General features: G+C 40.3%; 1 protein-coding gene across 1 annotated transcript; it reads left to right on the top strand.

The window, feature by feature from the left end:
• Positions 1 to 789: 789 nt before the first annotated feature.
• Positions 790 to 14,785, top strand: LOC126408994 (uncharacterized). Its single transcript, XM_050074850.1, has 7 exons — positions 790 to 975; positions 4,007 to 4,151; positions 4,257 to 4,352; positions 10,145 to 10,289; positions 11,564 to 11,709; positions 12,007 to 12,146; positions 14,095 to 14,785. The coding sequence occupies exons 1-7, from the start codon at positions 876 to 878 to the stop codon at positions 14,241 to 14,243; spliced, it is 921 nt and encodes a 306-aa protein (XP_049930807.1). The 5' UTR covers positions 790 to 875; the 3' UTR covers positions 14,244 to 14,785.
• Positions 14,786 to 18,393: the final 3,608 nt, after the last annotated feature.

Genomic DNA, 18,393 nt, shown 5'->3' with positions numbered 1-18,393 from the left:
CATCCAACAGCGCAATACATAAATATCATCCAGATGTAAACACAAACATTATAAGGCAAAACAGACATAGGCATCCCCCAAACAATGCGTCAAGAGATATCCAACAATAAATATAGGGCACAAACACAGCCCCCTTAGTAAAAGACACAATACAAAAATCTTAACAAGACAAAATCTACATCTACATGACTCACAGCCAAAAACTATTTGATCCAGTTCACAGACCAATAGTCCAAACATCACAGAGTTAGAGGAACTTGTCATGTTACTTTTCTCCTCTTAGCACGTATGCCTTGAAAAGATACTCAGGGAATGCCAAAACATTATCAAAAAGGTATTCAGTATTCATATTTGCTGATTGAACTTACTGCCTGACCTTGGTGTATTTTACGGCTTCTAAACACGAACAAATAACTCATTGTTCTGTCATCACATAGTGTCAGCCAACATGGATGTTTTGACATTGACGTGATTTTTCTTTTCCAGCTTTTTGTTAGTAACAGCTGTGGTGGCGCCTGTATTTCCACTATTTTCCTATGGAGGTCGCCATTACGCCTTAAATGCGTCTCACATCTGGCTAAAATACTCAGACCTCACATAGGTATATGAAAATAAGGAAAAGTATTTTCATTACCTTTATGTCCAGTTAGTGTTGTCACATCATAATGGGTATAGTCATGTGAAAAGTTTGACTTCTAGTTAAGAAACCGAGCACTTAGTTTTACTTCGACAAGGCTGTGGGCGTCTTCACAGAGCACGTGAAGGCATCATATGGACAACGTGCGCGTATGTTTGTCCTTCCGCCCTGACGGTCAGTGACAGTCCCAGCAGCAGACCGAAGGAGACCTCACAGACGAAGCAACAAAGGAGCAAACATGAAAGACAACAGTTTGCCTCGAATCGTAGTTATTATCGTGTGCACGGTGGTTTTTGTCGCTGTTTTAATCGTTAACGCTTTGGCTGGAGCGGGCAGAGGTGAGTTAGATAACGTTATTCATACGCTTTATTGTCTCGTAGTTCGCTAAATTAATTACGTCACAGCTAAAGTTAACTTTCCTATAATGTATTAGACACTGGCACATTTACATTGTAGCGTTTCATCTGGCAAAATTAGATAACGCTATGATGTGTTTTGTCTTTGCTTTATTCAGCTGTGTTTTGCACTGGTTACGAAACAATTTCAACTGGGAGGAGGGCTACACTCGATGGTCTATTGCTGGGAACTCATTATGGTTGTTGCACAAAACAAGGACAAATCATTTCCATGACCGTACTTGTGTAACGTTAACATGAAGTTGCCATGTTTAGATAGGAGTTGCGTAATTAGTTCGAGAACAAAACATGGCAAAAGAAAACTACTCTTTATTTGTCGAGCTGGTGTTAAATAGTTGGTTCACCCAATTTAACCCCACTAAAAGAAAAAAAATCTGTGGCAGGCCCTGTATCTAAATCCCATCCAACAGTTTAGCTGGATGGAATTAAATTTATATGCTCAAAGCATGTTTTTTTTAATGAAAATGACTTAAGGAAGCAGTAGGGTTGTGTGTCCTGACATCCACTGGCGCACCTAGAGGTAAGAAGCAATTTTAAAAGAAGAAAAGAAATGACGACATCCATGGGTAGGGTGTGGCAGGAACACCCAAAATCTAGGCTTCCCTACTGTTTCAAGTGTTGGTATGTAGTGCTGCATTTCTTTTCTTCTTTTTTTTTTTGTTGTAATCTATATTCATAAAAGGCTCTCTCTCTCTGAAACCACCCACTCTAGTGCCCAGAATTGGATTGGTTATGCCACATCCTACCCATGATTAAAACAGCCCTTAATAATAATACATTTTATTTATAGAGCCCTCCTCAAGGTATTCAGTGACACTTTACATAAGTCATAATGATCATAAAGAGAAAATACACAAAAAAATATAACCCACAACAATATTCACACATTAAGAGCATTTTTGAAAAGGTGAGTTTTGGTTAGTGATTTGAACTGGGAAAAGTCATTGCAGTCTTGAATGTGTTTGGGGAACAAGTTCCAGAGGGAAGAAAAAGCCCTTTTGCCCCAGGTCCGAGGCATGGTCCTGAGTGGTGTAGTCAGGAGGTTGGCATCGGAGAAGCGAAGGCTGGGGGAAAAAGAGTAGTGGTGGAGCATAGTCAGTGAGGTAGGAAGGGGCCTGGTTATGCAGGGCTTTGTGAGTGAGGAGGAGGACTTTGAATTGTGGGACAGGGAGTCAATGGAGGTTCTGGAGGATGTGGGTAATGTGATCACAGGAGCAAGATGGGTGAGCAGATGAGCCGCAAAGTTCTGAATGTACTGGAGTTTATTTAGGACTTTGGATGATGTACCATAAAGAATGTTGTTGCAGGCGTGGATCAGAGTTTCGGCAGCAGAGAGGGAGAGTGATGGACAGAGACGAGCTATGCTGTAAACCCCAATTCACTTGCTCAACTGGAAACAGCTTGCATTAAAAACTTTAAGTTAAGTACAGTACAAAAGGTCTTGAGGCCACCAGACACAAAATGAATGTGGCACATGACTCTTGTCTGACAGGAACTATAAGTCAGTTTAACATAACATTTTTGTTGTTTAAACGTTAAATTTACTTTTTTTAATTTCATTGAACTATAAAAATATTTTGTGGCGAGCTTAGGTTTCTTGATCACAAGAATAAGACAAAGAGATGACTTTTAAATCAGGAAGTGCTCTTTATTTCACCTCAGCACAACTGTATGTTAGACACTGAAATATCCATACAGGCAAGAGGTCACTAACTGTGTATACAACTTAACTCATGGTGCAAATTGTCTTTTACCACAACATTAAGTGTAACCCATTAGAACCACTGTAAGATACATAAACATTAATTTCTTCATAATGGGTAACATGAGTGATTTAGAACACTTTTAAACACAATTTTCTTTGGTTTTATATCATTTTGACAATCTGGGGCATTTGTGTAAACTTTACAATAAAATTTTATGTCATGGATGGATTGGGGTTTACAGTGTATTTTTTTAGGTGGATAAAGGCACTTCTGGTGATTAAATTGATGTGGTGTTAGAAGGAGAGGTTGCTGTCGAAAATAAAAGTCTTTGTGAACTGTTTACAGCTTTACCTGTAACTCTTCAGATAGAAAATTGACATGAGATGTGTACAAAAATCTTATACAATCAATGTTTAGCATTAATCAAGTGGTTCCTGGGGCGCCGGTGGCTTAGTGGTAGAGCAGACGCCCCATGTACAAGGCTGTTGCCGCAGTGGCCTGGGTTCGACTCCAGCCTGTGGCCCTTTGCTGCATGTCACTCCCTCTCTCTCTCCCCCTTTCACGCTTGTCTGTCCTATCCATTAAAGGCTGAAAAGCCCCCCAAAAAATATCTTTAATTTCCTGATCTTTTTGGCTTCTTACAACAGAGAAAAAACAGTGTCTAGATGGGGCTCCTTGTCACATGTCAAGGAGTTGTTAGTTTCACCAAAGAGAGATTTCCCCTCAACCTTTCTAACATGGTTTCATTAATAACTGTTCAATGCCCAAAGAGCTAAATTTATCCAACATTTCACAAAAACCACAATGCAAAATGCTCTAATTCTGTGAAAAGAAGTTAAAAGTAGCTCCTAGACCAGCTATACCAGTAAAATGCTGCTTGCACATTAATGCATCAGTAATAACAGTCTAAGTAGTATTTTGAATCAAGCAGTTTTACTTGTAATGGGGTATCTAAAGATTGTTGAACTTGTACTTCAGTGAAGGATCTGATTACCACTGTACTGAATTTGGAGCACAGTTTCAGGAAAGAAATGTGGCTATTAAATGTTTTTTGTTGTTTTTTTCAACCAAGCCAGCTTCACAAGGAATTGGTTCCCAGTTTGGTGTAGAATAACTTGACTGGCCTGCACAGAGCTCTGACCTGGAGCCCATCCAATCTTAACAATGACTGAGAGCCAAGCCTTATGGCCACGATCACTTCTTAACCTCATTATGGTCTCGAAACTGAATGTCTAGTTGTTTTCCAGGTCCTTTCCATTCCACCACAGGTAATGTGTCGGGCCGCTATGAGACAGGCATCACTCCAGCTGGCTGGACCTTCTCTATCTGGGGTGTTATCTATACCTGGCTAACCCTGATGGTCATATACCTCACAACATACGTATTCCGAGGGTAAGCTAACTACAGAATAGTCACATTTACAGATTTACTGTCTGGTAGGATTCATTGGTCAGAGCAACATGCTGCTGAAACTGCCATTTCTCTTCCTGTGAATAGATCCTGGGCTCAGTGTCTGCTGCCCTACAGCTTCTATTTTTGCTGGCTGTCCAACATGCTGATGAACATGATATGGCTGCTGCTGTGGGATAAAGAGTATGTCTGCTACTACTTCTATTTTTACTTCATTTATTTACACATAACTACTAAAAAACAGTAATGCAAACAAAAAAACAAATCTGAGTGTAATGTGGATTTGGGTTAGGTACACTACGATCAGGAGGAATAGAAAATCTTAAATGAACCATAATTAAACATTAACCCATGTCTGCATTGACACTGACAGAAAAAAGTGGAAGAATTAAAGTATGAAAAGAGTCAATTGTATGTGTATGTATGATGAAAATTGACTTAGATTTCTTCCTGAAAAATAAAGGTATTGGTCTTGTAGTTTTCTGCATCCACCCAGTACTATGGAAGTGATTGGAATTTAATTTGTTAAGCTTGCAACATTACAGATTTTAAAAATTAAACATTTATGAAAAATAATAATAATAATTAACCTCCAAATAGTGGAACTACTTTACACAGAAGAAATGGTTCCTATGAAATTGTGTACTGTCTATTAGCCAGAATAACAGAGACGTTTTGAGAAAACACGCTGCAGTTGAATTTCACTTGTACTGTAATTTGGTGAGCTCCACAAACAAACTTCCTTTCACTTCTATTGTATGAGGCAGAAATCTCAGTGATGGAGGTCTTAAAACATGGCCAAATGAAAAAACCTAACATCTACAGGAAGATGAGGGAAAATGTTTTAGTTATTTGGGGGGAACTGCCTCTTTAAGAAAAAATTATTAGTTCTTAAATGTATACTATGCTGGAATTGTCAGTTACTGTTTGTACACACAACATCTAAACTTGGCCTCTCCTCCCTACATATTTGTATTCGGTACTGTGTTACTGTAGAAACTTAGCAATAGTTGTAATTGAAAAGATGATATTTTAGTAAGCTATTTAAGGTCCCTGCTGGCACCTACCTGTCAGAGGGGAAACAGGCCAACTCTGCATCGCTCTTCATCCCCATCCTCTCCTTTAGTGCTCGCCAGCAAAGTGAAAGTGAGAGCCAATCCCAAATTCTTGTTTAGGAATGTATAAAATAATGGAGCCACCGTGACATCACCCCTTGGTTTGTGAACTCCTGTTTTGAAGTCTGGAGTTTGGCGTTTGGCTGTCACCATCTTGGAATTTTGTAGCCAGAACTGACATTTAGATACCAGGGTGAAGATGACCCTAACGCTAGCTGTTAGCTTTGTTAGCGTGGTCCATTTATGGTTAACTGTGATAAAATTAATCTTAATTTTTGCTAGCAAAAAACATTTAAGCAAAAGATACTTAGCGGAAAAACTGAACATCTGACTCCTTAGGGGCTCTTTTAGTACACCCAAATACTGAATTCTTTGTTAGATGGCCAAAACGTAACAGTTGACTTTCATGAGCTGAAATGTTTTCAATGCCTAAAGAGCTAAACCAATGTTCTGTACGACATCTATTGCACGTCTGTCCATCCTGGAAGAGGGATCCCTCCTCAGTTGCTCTTCCTGAGGTTTCTACCGTTTTTTTTCCCTTTAAAGGGTTTTTTTGGGGAGTTTTTCCTTATCCGCTGTGAGGGTCCAAAGGACAGAGGGATGTCGTTTCCTTATCCGCTGTGAGGGTCCAAAGGACAGAGGGATGTCGTATGCTGTAAAGCAAATTATGATTTGTGATATTGGGCTTTATAAATAAAATTGATTGATTGATTGAAAACACACTGAAATTTGCCATGGTTACCTTACCAAACCAACGTTGTCAACATGATAGCGAGCTGTCATAGGACAACACCCAGCTGCCACCCCCTAAGTATATGTAAATGTAAGCCTTAATAACATCTAAATGGGTGAGTTATAAAAAAAAATATTCACCCCCTGTACAGTTGTCACATTTGGCTTTCCCCTGCCTTGCTTAACAGTGCTGCCTATGGCCATGTGTATATCTGTCCTAAAACCACCCTAAACGTTTGTTTTCAAAGCCATGAAACTCATCGAGTGGTCAGTGGTGTTCGTTGATGTTCTGACATAAAAATAGCAAACTGTGGTTTCCATGATGATTTATTTGACATTTTGTCTAATCCATTGGTTTTCCATAGGAAGCCTCATTGTAGTTGTAATTTTGTTGTAGTGCTGCACGATTAATCTAATCGCAGTTGTAATTGCGATGTCAGGCTGTGCGATTACATAACCGCATAAAAGGCTGCGATTTGCGATTTAATGTAAATAAATGTTAACGTGTGTGCCTGTGAACGTGACTACCTCTCCTATAGTGTGTGGAGTTTGTTGACATTACGCCCACAGGCTACCCTGGTGTGTGCAGCACGTATGGTCAGGTGACAACCCGGCATGCAGCAGTGACCAACATAGACGCTGAAGAACAGCATGAGCAAGGCTATGAACAGGCTGAGTTGATGGCGGAAAAAAAACGCTACGTCTAATATATGGCGATACTTTGGATTCAGGTACAGCGACATTGAAGAGAAAGACGTGCTGTGTAAAAGTTTAAAAGTTAAAGTTGCCACGTCCCGCGGCAACACGACCAATCTATATCAGCACTTGAGACAGCACAGAGAAAAGTAGGAAGAATGCATGCGAGAGAAAGCCAAGCCGAGTGACGTTAAAGACAAAGAGACAACTGAAAGCCACCAGAGCCTCATACAACAACATCCAAGTAAAGTTACGAATTCATTTGTAAGTGTCACTTGGAAATCACGGACTCCATAACAAACTATATAATAACAAATTAAAAATTGAGCAAAATTTTGCTCGGGTTCGGCCCACTTGACATGCTGCTGTGTTGTGCTATGGCCTATTCACGTGCTGGAATTTGTCATTTACGTGACAACGCCTGAATGCAACAGGCTCCGCTCCGCTGTGTGTACAGTGCCGTGCTGCGCTGCTGTGCGAGCAGCGTGTTTGACTGTGCGTAACAGCAGCCTTTAGATTGTCATTTACACACTGTCCATAACAATAACTATGTCAGATCAGGTCAGGTCAGTGCCCCCCTAATATAATGTAGGGGAAACACTGAATCAAGCAAGAAGACTCATAATACCATTTATGTATTATATTGTAATCGCAATCGCACATTTTTATCAAATCGTGCAGCACTAGTTTGTCATTGTAGTCTTTTAGCTCAGCAAAAGTGCCGGCTCGACAGTGCTATGTGCGGTCCTGGAGGAAGAACGAGAACGAACGAAAAAGTTTTGTAATAAGTTTAAACAGTTGCACAATAGATTACTCGCTTGTAAACAACCTACACAGTACGATGCCTTTGAACACAATGCCAACCTTCTTCTTCTGCTTCTTTTCTGTGTCCCATTACATTGCAATGGTTTCCTGCCGGTTGGCGACACCCACGTAAAGGAGCATTATTGCCATCAAGTGGGCTGGAGTGTATAACGCTCCAGGGTCAAAAGAACGATCAAGCGGAAGTTTACACGCAGGTGTGAGGCAGCTGAAAAAATAGTTCCACAATTGAGATGAATAGCGAAAACACGGATGGAAACTAGTTTGCTACGATTTTTATGTCAAAACATCAACGAACACCACTGACCATTCAGTGAGTTTCATGGCTTTGAAAATTAACGTTTAGGGTGGTTTTAGGACAGATTTACACATGGCCATAGGCAGCACTGTTAAGCCAGGCAGGGGAAAGCCAAATTCTTTGAAAAGGAGCAATTGTCACAATTTTGGTCTTAACCATTCTATTTCATCATAAACAACCCAGAAATGGGGCTCAAAGTGCAAAATTCCAGACTTCTCCTTTAACATGGGGGTCTGTGGGGATTGACTGGCTTGTGTAGCCAGCCTCAAGTGGCCATTAGAGGAACTGCAGTTTTTGGTACTTCCATGTTTGCTTCATTTTTCAGTCCCGGAGGTTGCCGCTTAATTTTCGCCTCGCTTGATTTATTTATTTATTTATTTATTTTCAGCACTGTGTCCGCGATTTTTGTGGCTTCCTCTTGGATGCATGCTCCTACTACCTGGTCGCCACCTTTTTAAATAGTCTCAACCTGACCTGCACGCTGTTATTGACTGAGGGCTCAACACCACTGCCCAACGGATGCAGCCCAAATACGTCCTGAACAGAAAAAAAATAACATCTAGGCAGAGGCCGGAGTCTCTGCAGATAAATGTGCTGCCACACACTTCTAATGTGTGATAAGTGATGATTGAAAGGGATTACTACGATGAGTCTACCCTTTTTTTTTTTTTAGGAAAATCCTGCAAAGTATACCTCTAAAATTTAGAATGAGTTATGTGGATAATATACATTTTCTATGAAGCAAGGTGGGACATGTCAACATGCGTGAACGAGACAGATTCCTCAAATGTTCCCAAATGATTTTGTTCTCACTTGTCTCAGTTGTGCTAAATTAGTTTAGAAAAAGTTTGTAGGAAGGTTTCATCAGTTATTACACAGTGGAATTTATTTGACTGCTTTTGAGAAGTTCCATAATCAGTTATTTTACAAATCTGTTAGTGTAATCAGGTTGAAGATAATTTAATATTTAGTTTGCAGAGGTTGCGCTAGACTTTTTCGTCACCGGTCATTTTGACCGACAGGGTCATAAAAATCCAGTTATAATCTATTTTTATCGGTCATTTTAATTTTCGTTTTTAAATGATAATAAAGATATTCAAAGACATTTAGTTTTTATTCGTTCGTTTTTAATAAATCCAACAAGCAAGTTATAAAGTGTGCATTAATAAGGACATGAACGAAAAGATGAACAGACATCCACACACCGCAGCGCTTCAGTTCGGCGTCTGGTCTACACGCGAGCTGCAAGCGCTTCTGTCAAGCTGGATAGAGCGGATCGTACCAAACAGGAAGTTGGACACAGAAAAGACGAGAGAATCCAAAATAAAATAACAACAGCATGCACTGAGGAATGTGAGGAGAAAATACCGTTTTTAGAATTTAAAATAACACAACAGTGCATAACCGAACACATTTTTCAATACCCTAATCACTTCATTACAATTTTAATTTTGTGTCACCGAGCCTACAGACTACATCAATAAAATGGTCAGAACAATATGCCCTATTCATTCAGTGTTAATCCAGCACGCTCGATACATGGACATGCAATGACAAATTGTCATTAACTTATTACGTTATAAAAAACAATTAAAATATGGACTTACCCATGTTTAAAATGACCTGTTGAAGTGAAAAAATTAGTACTGACGGGAACAGACGAGTGGAGTCGATGTTTAACCGGCGCGGAGAGCGCAGGAGAAATGCGCTGCCTGTGTGGACAGTCAAGTGCCTGTGAGTACAGTCGCAGGATTTCTGCGGCACTAATGCATCTGGTGTGTCCAGGCCGTTAGGTTAACAACGCTACATGAAGCAAATGAATGACTTTTTCTCTGCAGTGTGAAAACGGCAGCCATTTAAACCACTGACTGTGCACTCCACCGCCAAGTGGGCAGGGGTGGTAATTGCAACCGGTCAAATGGCCGACGGCCTTCAGATTTTCCGGTCATTGTTGTAGAAAACCGGTCAATGACCGAGAATATCCGGTTAACGTGACCCCTGAGTTTGTTAGCATCATTAATAATTCACAATAAGTTTTGAGGTGATAAAATTAGTGTAACCTTTAAATGAAACAAAGGCTTTTGGTTAGATGGTGAAACACAGTCATCAGTATAAATCTGAAAGAAGAGGGGTGTCCTGTGGTCACTGAGTGGAGAATCCATAAAAAATGTAAATTACCTCATAATATGTTATGACTGATCATATCAGTGTTAGGGAAGTTATTTTGTTAGCTGTCTCTGAAATGTGCAGCTGTAATGAAACAACTGACCCTGAGACTGCTGCCCCTCTCTTTTTCTCTCTCTGTTTTGCAGGTTGATGCTAGCAGCTCTGGTTGTATTAATCCTGATAGTGATTACCAACTACAGTGCTTTGTTCCTTTGTTGCTATGCAACAGATTACTATGGGCTGTGGTTAAAGACATACCATCGCAAAGACCTGGCCTGTCTCAGAGTACTGGTACGGCATACTGTTTGTATCATGGACAAATGTTAAATAAACGCCCAGACACACCAAACCGACATTCCAAGCCCGCCCTGCTGCATCGCCGCTGTGTCTCAGCCAAAAAGTTGCACATTAACACACCACAAAGACTACAGTGGACGGTCAACCAACATGTATGTTCTGTGCCTGTGTGAGAGGAAATAACTCTCACACCAGCAGATGGCGGCCATCTGTAATTGTCATCCAAAAACAGAAACCAGAAGGCAGTCATGACGCTAGTTAGCCAGTTAGCACATTAACAACACAATGCAATGTTTAAAGAACAGACCACATTTACCGTGCGCCAGTGAGCAATAACATAGACCATCAGGAAATGTTTCTGTTAAAGAGCTCAATGGCTAAAGAAAAATAATCCTACCATATGGAACAAGTTTGTTTTGGTCTCACTCTCTCTCTTGACTTAAGCCCTTTGTTTACTTTCCTCACTTCTGTTTCTCTCCTTGTGCATTGAGCTGAACAACATTTACAAATCAGAGTGATTAATTCACCAGCCGGCTCCACAGTCACTGTAGCCAATTCCACATGCTAAATCTACCAAAAAAAGCAGACGGGTGTCGACGAGAGACATTGGTGCAGGACACAATGGGGCAACTGGGGCAACAGAAGCTCACTGATGGCCCAACTTTGACTGACGGCTGACCGTTGGCTTGGTGTGTCGGGGCGATAAGACACTCTTACATGTTTTCTCTTTATTACCAGTTGTGACAGTGGGGCTGCTATTGTTTTTATTTTGTGAGTCTGTGTGTGTCTGTCTGTCTGTCTGTCTGTCTGTCTGTCATACAGAAATGTGGTTCTGGTAACACCTGTTGTAAGTGGGAACTACTACAAGTACTACAAGTACTTTGCCAGCTGTTAATCTGTCTGCCTGTCTATCTGTCATTTTGTGGACAGATTTTTTAGATAATGTCAAAACTGTACAAGATACAGTCACGAAACTTTACAGATGTGTAGGTTAAGATCACAATGAAAACCACATTAATGATGGGTCTGGTCTGAGCAATAGGGCAGGAAGTAGGGTGTTACAGAGAAGGGAAGGGGCCATTGGCCCCTCACTTTATGCCCCTGGCTGACACTTATTTTAAGTCTCAGATCAGCATTGCGGCTGGAGTGATCCCATAACAAAATGGTCCCCGGTTCACTATAATGCTGATGAGTGTCGGTGTTTGAAACCACACTCTTTCCCATGTGAATGATGCAATCTTTGTGTTCATTAATGTTGATATGCTCAGGTCCAGAATGGTTTGGCTCTCTACACCACATGGACTTCTATCGCTTCCTTGATCAACTTTTCACTGGTTCTCCACATGTGGGGAGTGGACAGGAGCACAGCAGCAACAGCTTCTCTGTGCATCCTGTTTGCAGAGGTGATGGGATGGTAAGTTTTGATTGGACAAAATTATGTTATTTTGTTTGTTTGTTTTTTGAAGAAAAATCTGAATATATGTAAAATTTTGTCAATCTTTGGCATGACACTTGAAAAATGTTACTAAAGACAGCAGCTGCTGAGGGAAGCTTCACTGCAGAAATTCTACTATCCGTATCAATTTTGTATTTTCTTATTCATGTCATCTGCAACATTACGAGTGATCAAATTTCTGGGAGCACTTTTAAATCATCACTGCACTCTTATATGTTTTACAGTTGGCTGATGAGTGTTTTCCTGTGTGTGCAGGTTCATCCTTGAGAACTGGGTGCTGGACCGTTGGGTGCGTTACATCCTGACAGTGTACCCTGTGGTGATCGTGGCTCTGGTTGGAAACATCTTAAGACATTTTAACCCAGATGATCCCACTCCAAATTCTGTCTTCATGGGTGAGTTATAGACAACCTCTACTACAGCTGGATCACTGGAACTTTGACCTCACCAGCACCAGTCCTACTATTGTCTTTGTAGCAGAGCCTGACAGGCTAAATAATTTGCTGCTTTTATCTGACATTTATGGTATATGAATCCAAGTCTAAATCCTCACACGCTATAAATGTCACTTGCCTACAAGAGCGTCAAGAGTACAGCTGGACTGTTGCTTCCAAATATGATGTAATTATATTTACATAAAAATCATAAGCCCCTTTTCCACCAACATTTCAGGAACTTTTATTACCAGGAATTTGTTTACTTGGGTAAAATAATTCCTGGTAATCTGTGTGGTTTGCGTTTCCACTGCACCTCAAAGTTCCTGGGAAATTTATTCAAATTAGCGTGATGACGTAGATGATTCGGCGTGTGCCCTGTATTTGGCTCCGCCAGCTTATTGGCTAGTTACATGCTGGTGTAGAGAGTTGGGGCTGTTTGTCTCAGTCAGCAGCTAAGTTTAAAAGTATTTTAAGATAAGTGTCAAACTAAGTTAGTCTGCATACAGACAGCTGTCATTTGAGCTTATTAGTAACAATTCACTATCAGCTGAACTAGCGTGCTGTCCTTGTGTAAGACATAACGTTAGTGACGGTGGATGAGAGACTGACAGAGCATATTGAATATCGATGTCTGCATGTTTACATGTTCATGCTTGCTGAACACATGTATTGACAAAGTATTGGCTTCTTACTCGCTAAGGGTTAGTGTCACTTACAGTAACGAGTGTAGCTGCTGTCAACTCGAGTCATTTTTGAGCTATCTTCACTTCGTTACACTGCGGCCCGCTCGGCTGTCACCGGTGGCCCTGTCGCGTTGGTGTATGTGTGTGTGTGGAGGAGATCAGTGCCAGCACAGAGCGCAGAGGAGAACCGATACCATTAGCGCTGATCAATACTACGGTCTTTGACAATGTAGCCCTGGGGCTAATTTAGTACCGGGTTTCAGTACCCATCCTTAATCAAAACACAAACGAAGTGGAGCCTGAAGAAATGAAATAAAGTTTTCAGCGGCTGCCCGTACCAGGAAGTGCGGAATGCTGCATGTGTGTTCCATCGATCGGCGTTCTTCAGCACACAGCCCCGCCCCTCAAGAATTCCGGGAAATCTGAAAAGTCCTACCCCCGTACTAGGTACTTTTTCCAGGGTAAATTTGGGGTTGAGGGAAAGTTTTTTACCCAGGTAATTTCGGTGGAAACATGCGGAGGTTTTTCAAAATCCCGGGTAAATGAGAAAAGTTCCTGCGGTGGAAAAGGGGCTATAGTGTGTTTCCTTTCCATACTTAGTTAAAGTGATTTCCATTTTTAACCCTTTAAAACCTGGAGCAACATCACTTTTCCTGTGCTGCTTTCACAAATATTTAATCCTTTGAACCCTGAGAAAATTTGGAAAAAAGGCAATGACCAACTTTGTAAGAAATGTCCCACAAATTGCAAAAAATAAATAAATAAATAAAAACAACTAAACAATAGATTTAGAAAATTATTTTTGGGGGAAAAAAGCAAAAAGCTAGGAAAATATATATTTATAATAACAATAATAATATAATAATTATATAATACATTATTAAATATCTAAAATTATAGTACAGAAAAATTTGAATTTTTAAGCACTTTGTCCAGGTCATTCTGTCTTTGTTTGTAAGTTTCATTTTCTTTTCTTTCTTTCTTTTTCTTTTTAAAAAAACAACTAATTTTCCTGTTTTTAATTTTCTCTTTTACAATTTGTTTTTGCAAATTTTTGGGGTCATTTCTTTTTTCGTTGCTCATTGCCTTCTTCCCATTTTTTGAAAGAAATCAAGCCAATTTGCTCAGGTTTCAAAGGGTTAAACTTGAACAAACACTTTGGATCTGGTGGCTGGCCCAATCACCTACTGTTCCATTTATTTTCATTTTCTGTGTCCAACCAGTTGTACTGCTGGTGGTAGCATGTGTCTTGCTGGTTTCCCGAATCTGTACCGTCATCTGGAGAAACTACTGGCGACCTCTCCTCTCCCCGGGCTCAGCACGGCTGATGGTGTCCCCCCTTGATGGCAGAAAATTCAGGGTCTTTTCTTAATCATTGAGAACTTGTCTCATTGCAGCCTTTAAACTCTTAGGCCACTCTTATTTGCATTTTAATACAACCCACTGTAATGTTAAAAAGTAAATCTGACGGTTTTAAAAGCGGGACGGTGTTTATCTAGTCATGGACTCGCAAAGACAATATGGATAAGAAAGGTGTCTTGATCAATGGAATGTTGAAATTAGCTTTTAAAAGAATGAAAATATTGAGTGAGTCTGTGGATGGCAAACCTCTTCTTTCCTCTTAAACTGCAGTAATGGCAATGCAACAATGCTTTCACTTCCGAAATACTAATAAACTACTACGACTGTTTACCACTATTTCCCATTATACTGTCTATATGTAAAGTAAATTTGATACAAATGCATGCATGCATGTAATTTATTAAGTTTTACATCGTTATTTTCGTATCCATGCAGTAACAATAGACCATACTGTCCATATTTGGCTTTTATACAATACCATTTGATTAGAATAGTAATGGGCTTTGTTGAATTCATTGTGGTCTGCCAATTAAAGCATTTTTTCACATCTCATGTTTTCGTGTGTCCTGAAATTTGAAAAATCAACTTCAGAAAAACACTTTCTGACTAATATTTACAGTATGAGATTTACGTGACCCTGGAAACAAACCTGAAGATTGTTGAAACACAATGAGACCTCCCATGCATATAAAATGATTGAGTATATGCAGATGTACCGAGCACTCCTTGCCTAGATGACAGGGTGAGAATAAAGTAAAGATATTTTAGTGTACTAATTCACAACTATTGAATCAAATTTATGTCTAAGTCTTGAATCCAACAAGACATTCATTAAACTGCCACTTATCTCAATATTCTTAAATGCAAATTCTACTGAAACTCTCCAACATCACTGCAACTCCCAGTGACAATGGCCATCAGACAAAGTATATAACTCTAAAACTTGAGTCAAAGTATAGATATTCTTGGTCAAATACTCGCCCCCCAAAAATTAAGCGAACACTGAAATCACACACAGATTTTGAGGATCAAATTATTCAAGTTGAAAATCTGTACTGATGTGCATTGCATAATTTATTGGGAACAAAATGACGCAACAACTGTCAGTGGAAACCAAAATCATCAACCCATTAAGGACTGGATTCAAAATCACACCGAAAATCTAAGTAAAAAAACTGAAATCACAGGCTGATCCAACTTAAGTGAATTTTATCATGGCAACTCATAATGTGACTCAGAAGTGTTTATGGCCCCCACATGCCTGTATGCACTCCTGGCAATGTCTGGGCATGCTCATGATGAGTCAGTGCATGGTGTCCTGGAGGATCTCCTCCCAGACCTGGATCAGGGCATCGTTGAGACCCTGGACAGTCCACGGCTGTACTTGGCAGCGTCGGATACAGCGATACATAACATCCAATAGGAGCTCAGTTGGATTTAGGTCAGGGGAGTGGGCCAGTCAATGACAGCAATGCCTTCATCATCCAGGAACTGCCTACACACCCTGGCTACATGAGGTTGGGCAACCCAACTGGTCATGCTGGATGATGATACTGGTAGCTTAATATTTACCATGGAGTCTCCAGACTCTTTCACACGTGTCACATGTACTCAGTATAAACCTGATCTCATCTGTGAAGAGAACAGGACGCCAATGGAGGACCTGCCAATTCTGGTGTTCTCTGGTGAATGCCAGTAGAGCTGCAAGGTGCTGGGCTGTGAGCACAGGTCCCACTAGAGGGCATCATGCCTCATGCCACCCTATTGGAGTCAGACAATTTGGTCAGAAACATGCACACCAGTAGCCTGCTGGAGGTCATTTTGTAGGATTCTGGCAGTGCTCCTCCTGCTCCTCCTTGCACAAAGGAGCAGATACTGGTCCTGCTGCTGGGGTGATGCACCTCTACTGCCCTGTTCAGCTCTCCTCATGTAACAGCTGGTCTCCTGGGCCCAGTATTTCAAAACTTTTAATCTGGATCAGACTGGTCTGGATAGGATTAAATCTCAAAATTGGGTATTTTAAATCAGGATATGTGATCCTGATTCTAGTAAAATTCGGATATGGATTTGGTAATCCAATCCTACCCAGAATCCTGATCAAACGCTGTTTTTGGGTATTTCAAAATTCTAAAGTGGAGATTGGGATAGTTTTGAAGCTAAAAATCAGGATTATTCTGATCCCGCTGGAAGGGTGGATCAAGCATGGATTCAAGGTGGATGTAGAGAGATGTAGGACACATGGCACATTGCACAGTGTACTAATGCCAACCGTCAGGCTGGACAGAGGGATACTGACACCATTCAATTTGTTTTCTTAACTTTACTGGGAAACTGAAGTTTGTGAAACCAGAATGTCAGATTACAAAATATAGCCTAGGCTACATTAATTCTCATCATAAGAGCTGCCGTACAAAATCAATTGTAAACAAAATACAGTACATGTTAATAATACCAAAGCACGTTATTGCATCCGAGATATTCCTACTGATCACTAGACCCAACCAATTCCCACATGTAACTCAAAATAATTTTACTTTTTTACTTTTTTTCTTTTTAACTCTTTTTTATTTTATTCCAGACAGCCAAGACAAAACTCATCAATTGAGCAAACAGAAAATGTATAACTGCTGTCCTTTCATACATAGTTAACACCATACAAAAAAAATCAACCAAAAAACACAACGCCAAAAAGAAAAAGAAAAAAAGGGGGAGGGACAGTACCCACATGACACAAGTGCTTCACATAGGATAAAACAAAATAACTTTAAAGCAATAGTTAGAACAGACTGATGGTTATGACCAACTCAAATCAGGCAATTCTTGCTTTATATGTATTGTGTACTATAAAGCAACTAGATGGATATGAATTATTATGGAAACTGACTTATATTTCCCAACATTCTCACATCTGTGTCAATGAAATGTTGTGTAGTAGTTTGACCAACATAGACATTTCATTAGTCATTTAGCTGACACTTTCATCCAAAGCAACTTTGAATTGCTTTTGTAGTGAATTCAAAATTGCATCTATTGTCTAAAACAAGTGACAAACAACATAATCTTGTGCTGAAGGCAACATGAAGAGTAGCAAAATAAAAATAGATGAAGGGTAAAAATACAAGTGGGATGATCATGGTAGTCAGCCTATATCCAAAGCAGAGGTTGCGCTAGACTTTTTCGTCGCCGGTCATTTTGACCGACAGGGTCATAAAAATCGAGAGGGACCCAACTGCAGACATGATGGCGGACATGGGCGCTGCCATATATCCAATCCATACCGGAAGTCCATACCGGAAGTTGGTCTGTGTGTGTATTATTCGCCGAAGAAGAAGACAACGGAGAAGACGAAGAGAAGAATGCAAACAATACACGCACGACTAAGAGAAAGAGCGGTAAGGGAACGAGTCTTTTAATTATTAGAATTAGACAACTTTATTGTCATTGTACATTGTACAACGAAATTCTGTTCGGCACTTAGCACTAGCAGTACTAGCTAGTAGCTAGTAGCTAGCACTAGCGTAGAGTACCAAGCCGCTGCATTTATACGCGCCGTCAAATTCATTATCTTTTAACACGTGTGTTATGTTCTCTAAGATGCAATTCTACGTAATGTATCGAATCATTAGGGGGACTTCTATGTGGGGAATTCGGCATGCACAAATTACTACCACCGGATGGTGGGTTTAGCTACATTTGTTGTGTAAAAACAAGGGCATGATTGGTATTAACTTAACATTAGCTGCTCAAGGTCTGTTGTGCTCCCTTTCATCAATGTCTGTGTGTAAACAGTGTTAATGTTGGTCAGAGACTATTACTGCCCTCCCTTGATGTGTTGGTTAATTTAGATGTGTAGTTTGCAGCGGGGTTAATATGTCTTCCTCTGCTTTTTGGTGTGTTGTGGTGTAAAAAATCTGTGCACACACTCACTGCACACAAGCCATTTTTTCCCCAATTTTTGGTTTGCCTGGTCTCCTTGTGTATTAATGCTTGTATAACCTCAACCCTGCACTGCTCAATCAAGTTCTATAGATCTTTTTTTCCCCGGAGATATTTTATAAATAGTAACGAGAGTCGTCTCATGTGGTATACGACATGAGCGACCCCCGAGGGTTAACCGAGTCAGATAAAATAACGTATACATAGCCCCGGGTGTCTGCAAA

Source organism: Epinephelus moara, chromosome 21 (assembly GCF_006386435.1).
Source record: "Epinephelus moara isolate mb chromosome 21, YSFRI_EMoa_1.0, whole genome shotgun sequence".
Classification (NCBI taxonomy): Eukaryota; Metazoa; Chordata; class Actinopteri; order Perciformes; family Serranidae; genus Epinephelus; species Epinephelus moara.
The sequence above is the reverse complement of the archived record's forward strand: the minus strand, read 5'-3'. Positions and strand labels throughout refer to the sequence as shown.

What these genes read in the sequence shown, in the direction of transcription:
- LOC126408994 (XM_050074850.1), top strand. Translation starts at nt 876, where the DNA reads ATGAAAGACAACAGTTTGCCTCGAATCGTAGTTATTATCGTGTGCACG. An exon ending in TGGCCTGTCTCAGAGTACTG is followed by an intron (nt 10,290 to 11,563) that starts GTACGGCATACT and finishes TGATATGCTCAG; the next exon opens with GTCCAGAATGGTTTGGCTCT. An exon ending in TCCAAATTCTGTCTTCATGG is followed by an intron (nt 12,147 to 14,094) that starts GTGAGTTATAGA and finishes GTGTCCAACCAG; the next exon opens with TTGTACTGCTGGTGGTAGCA.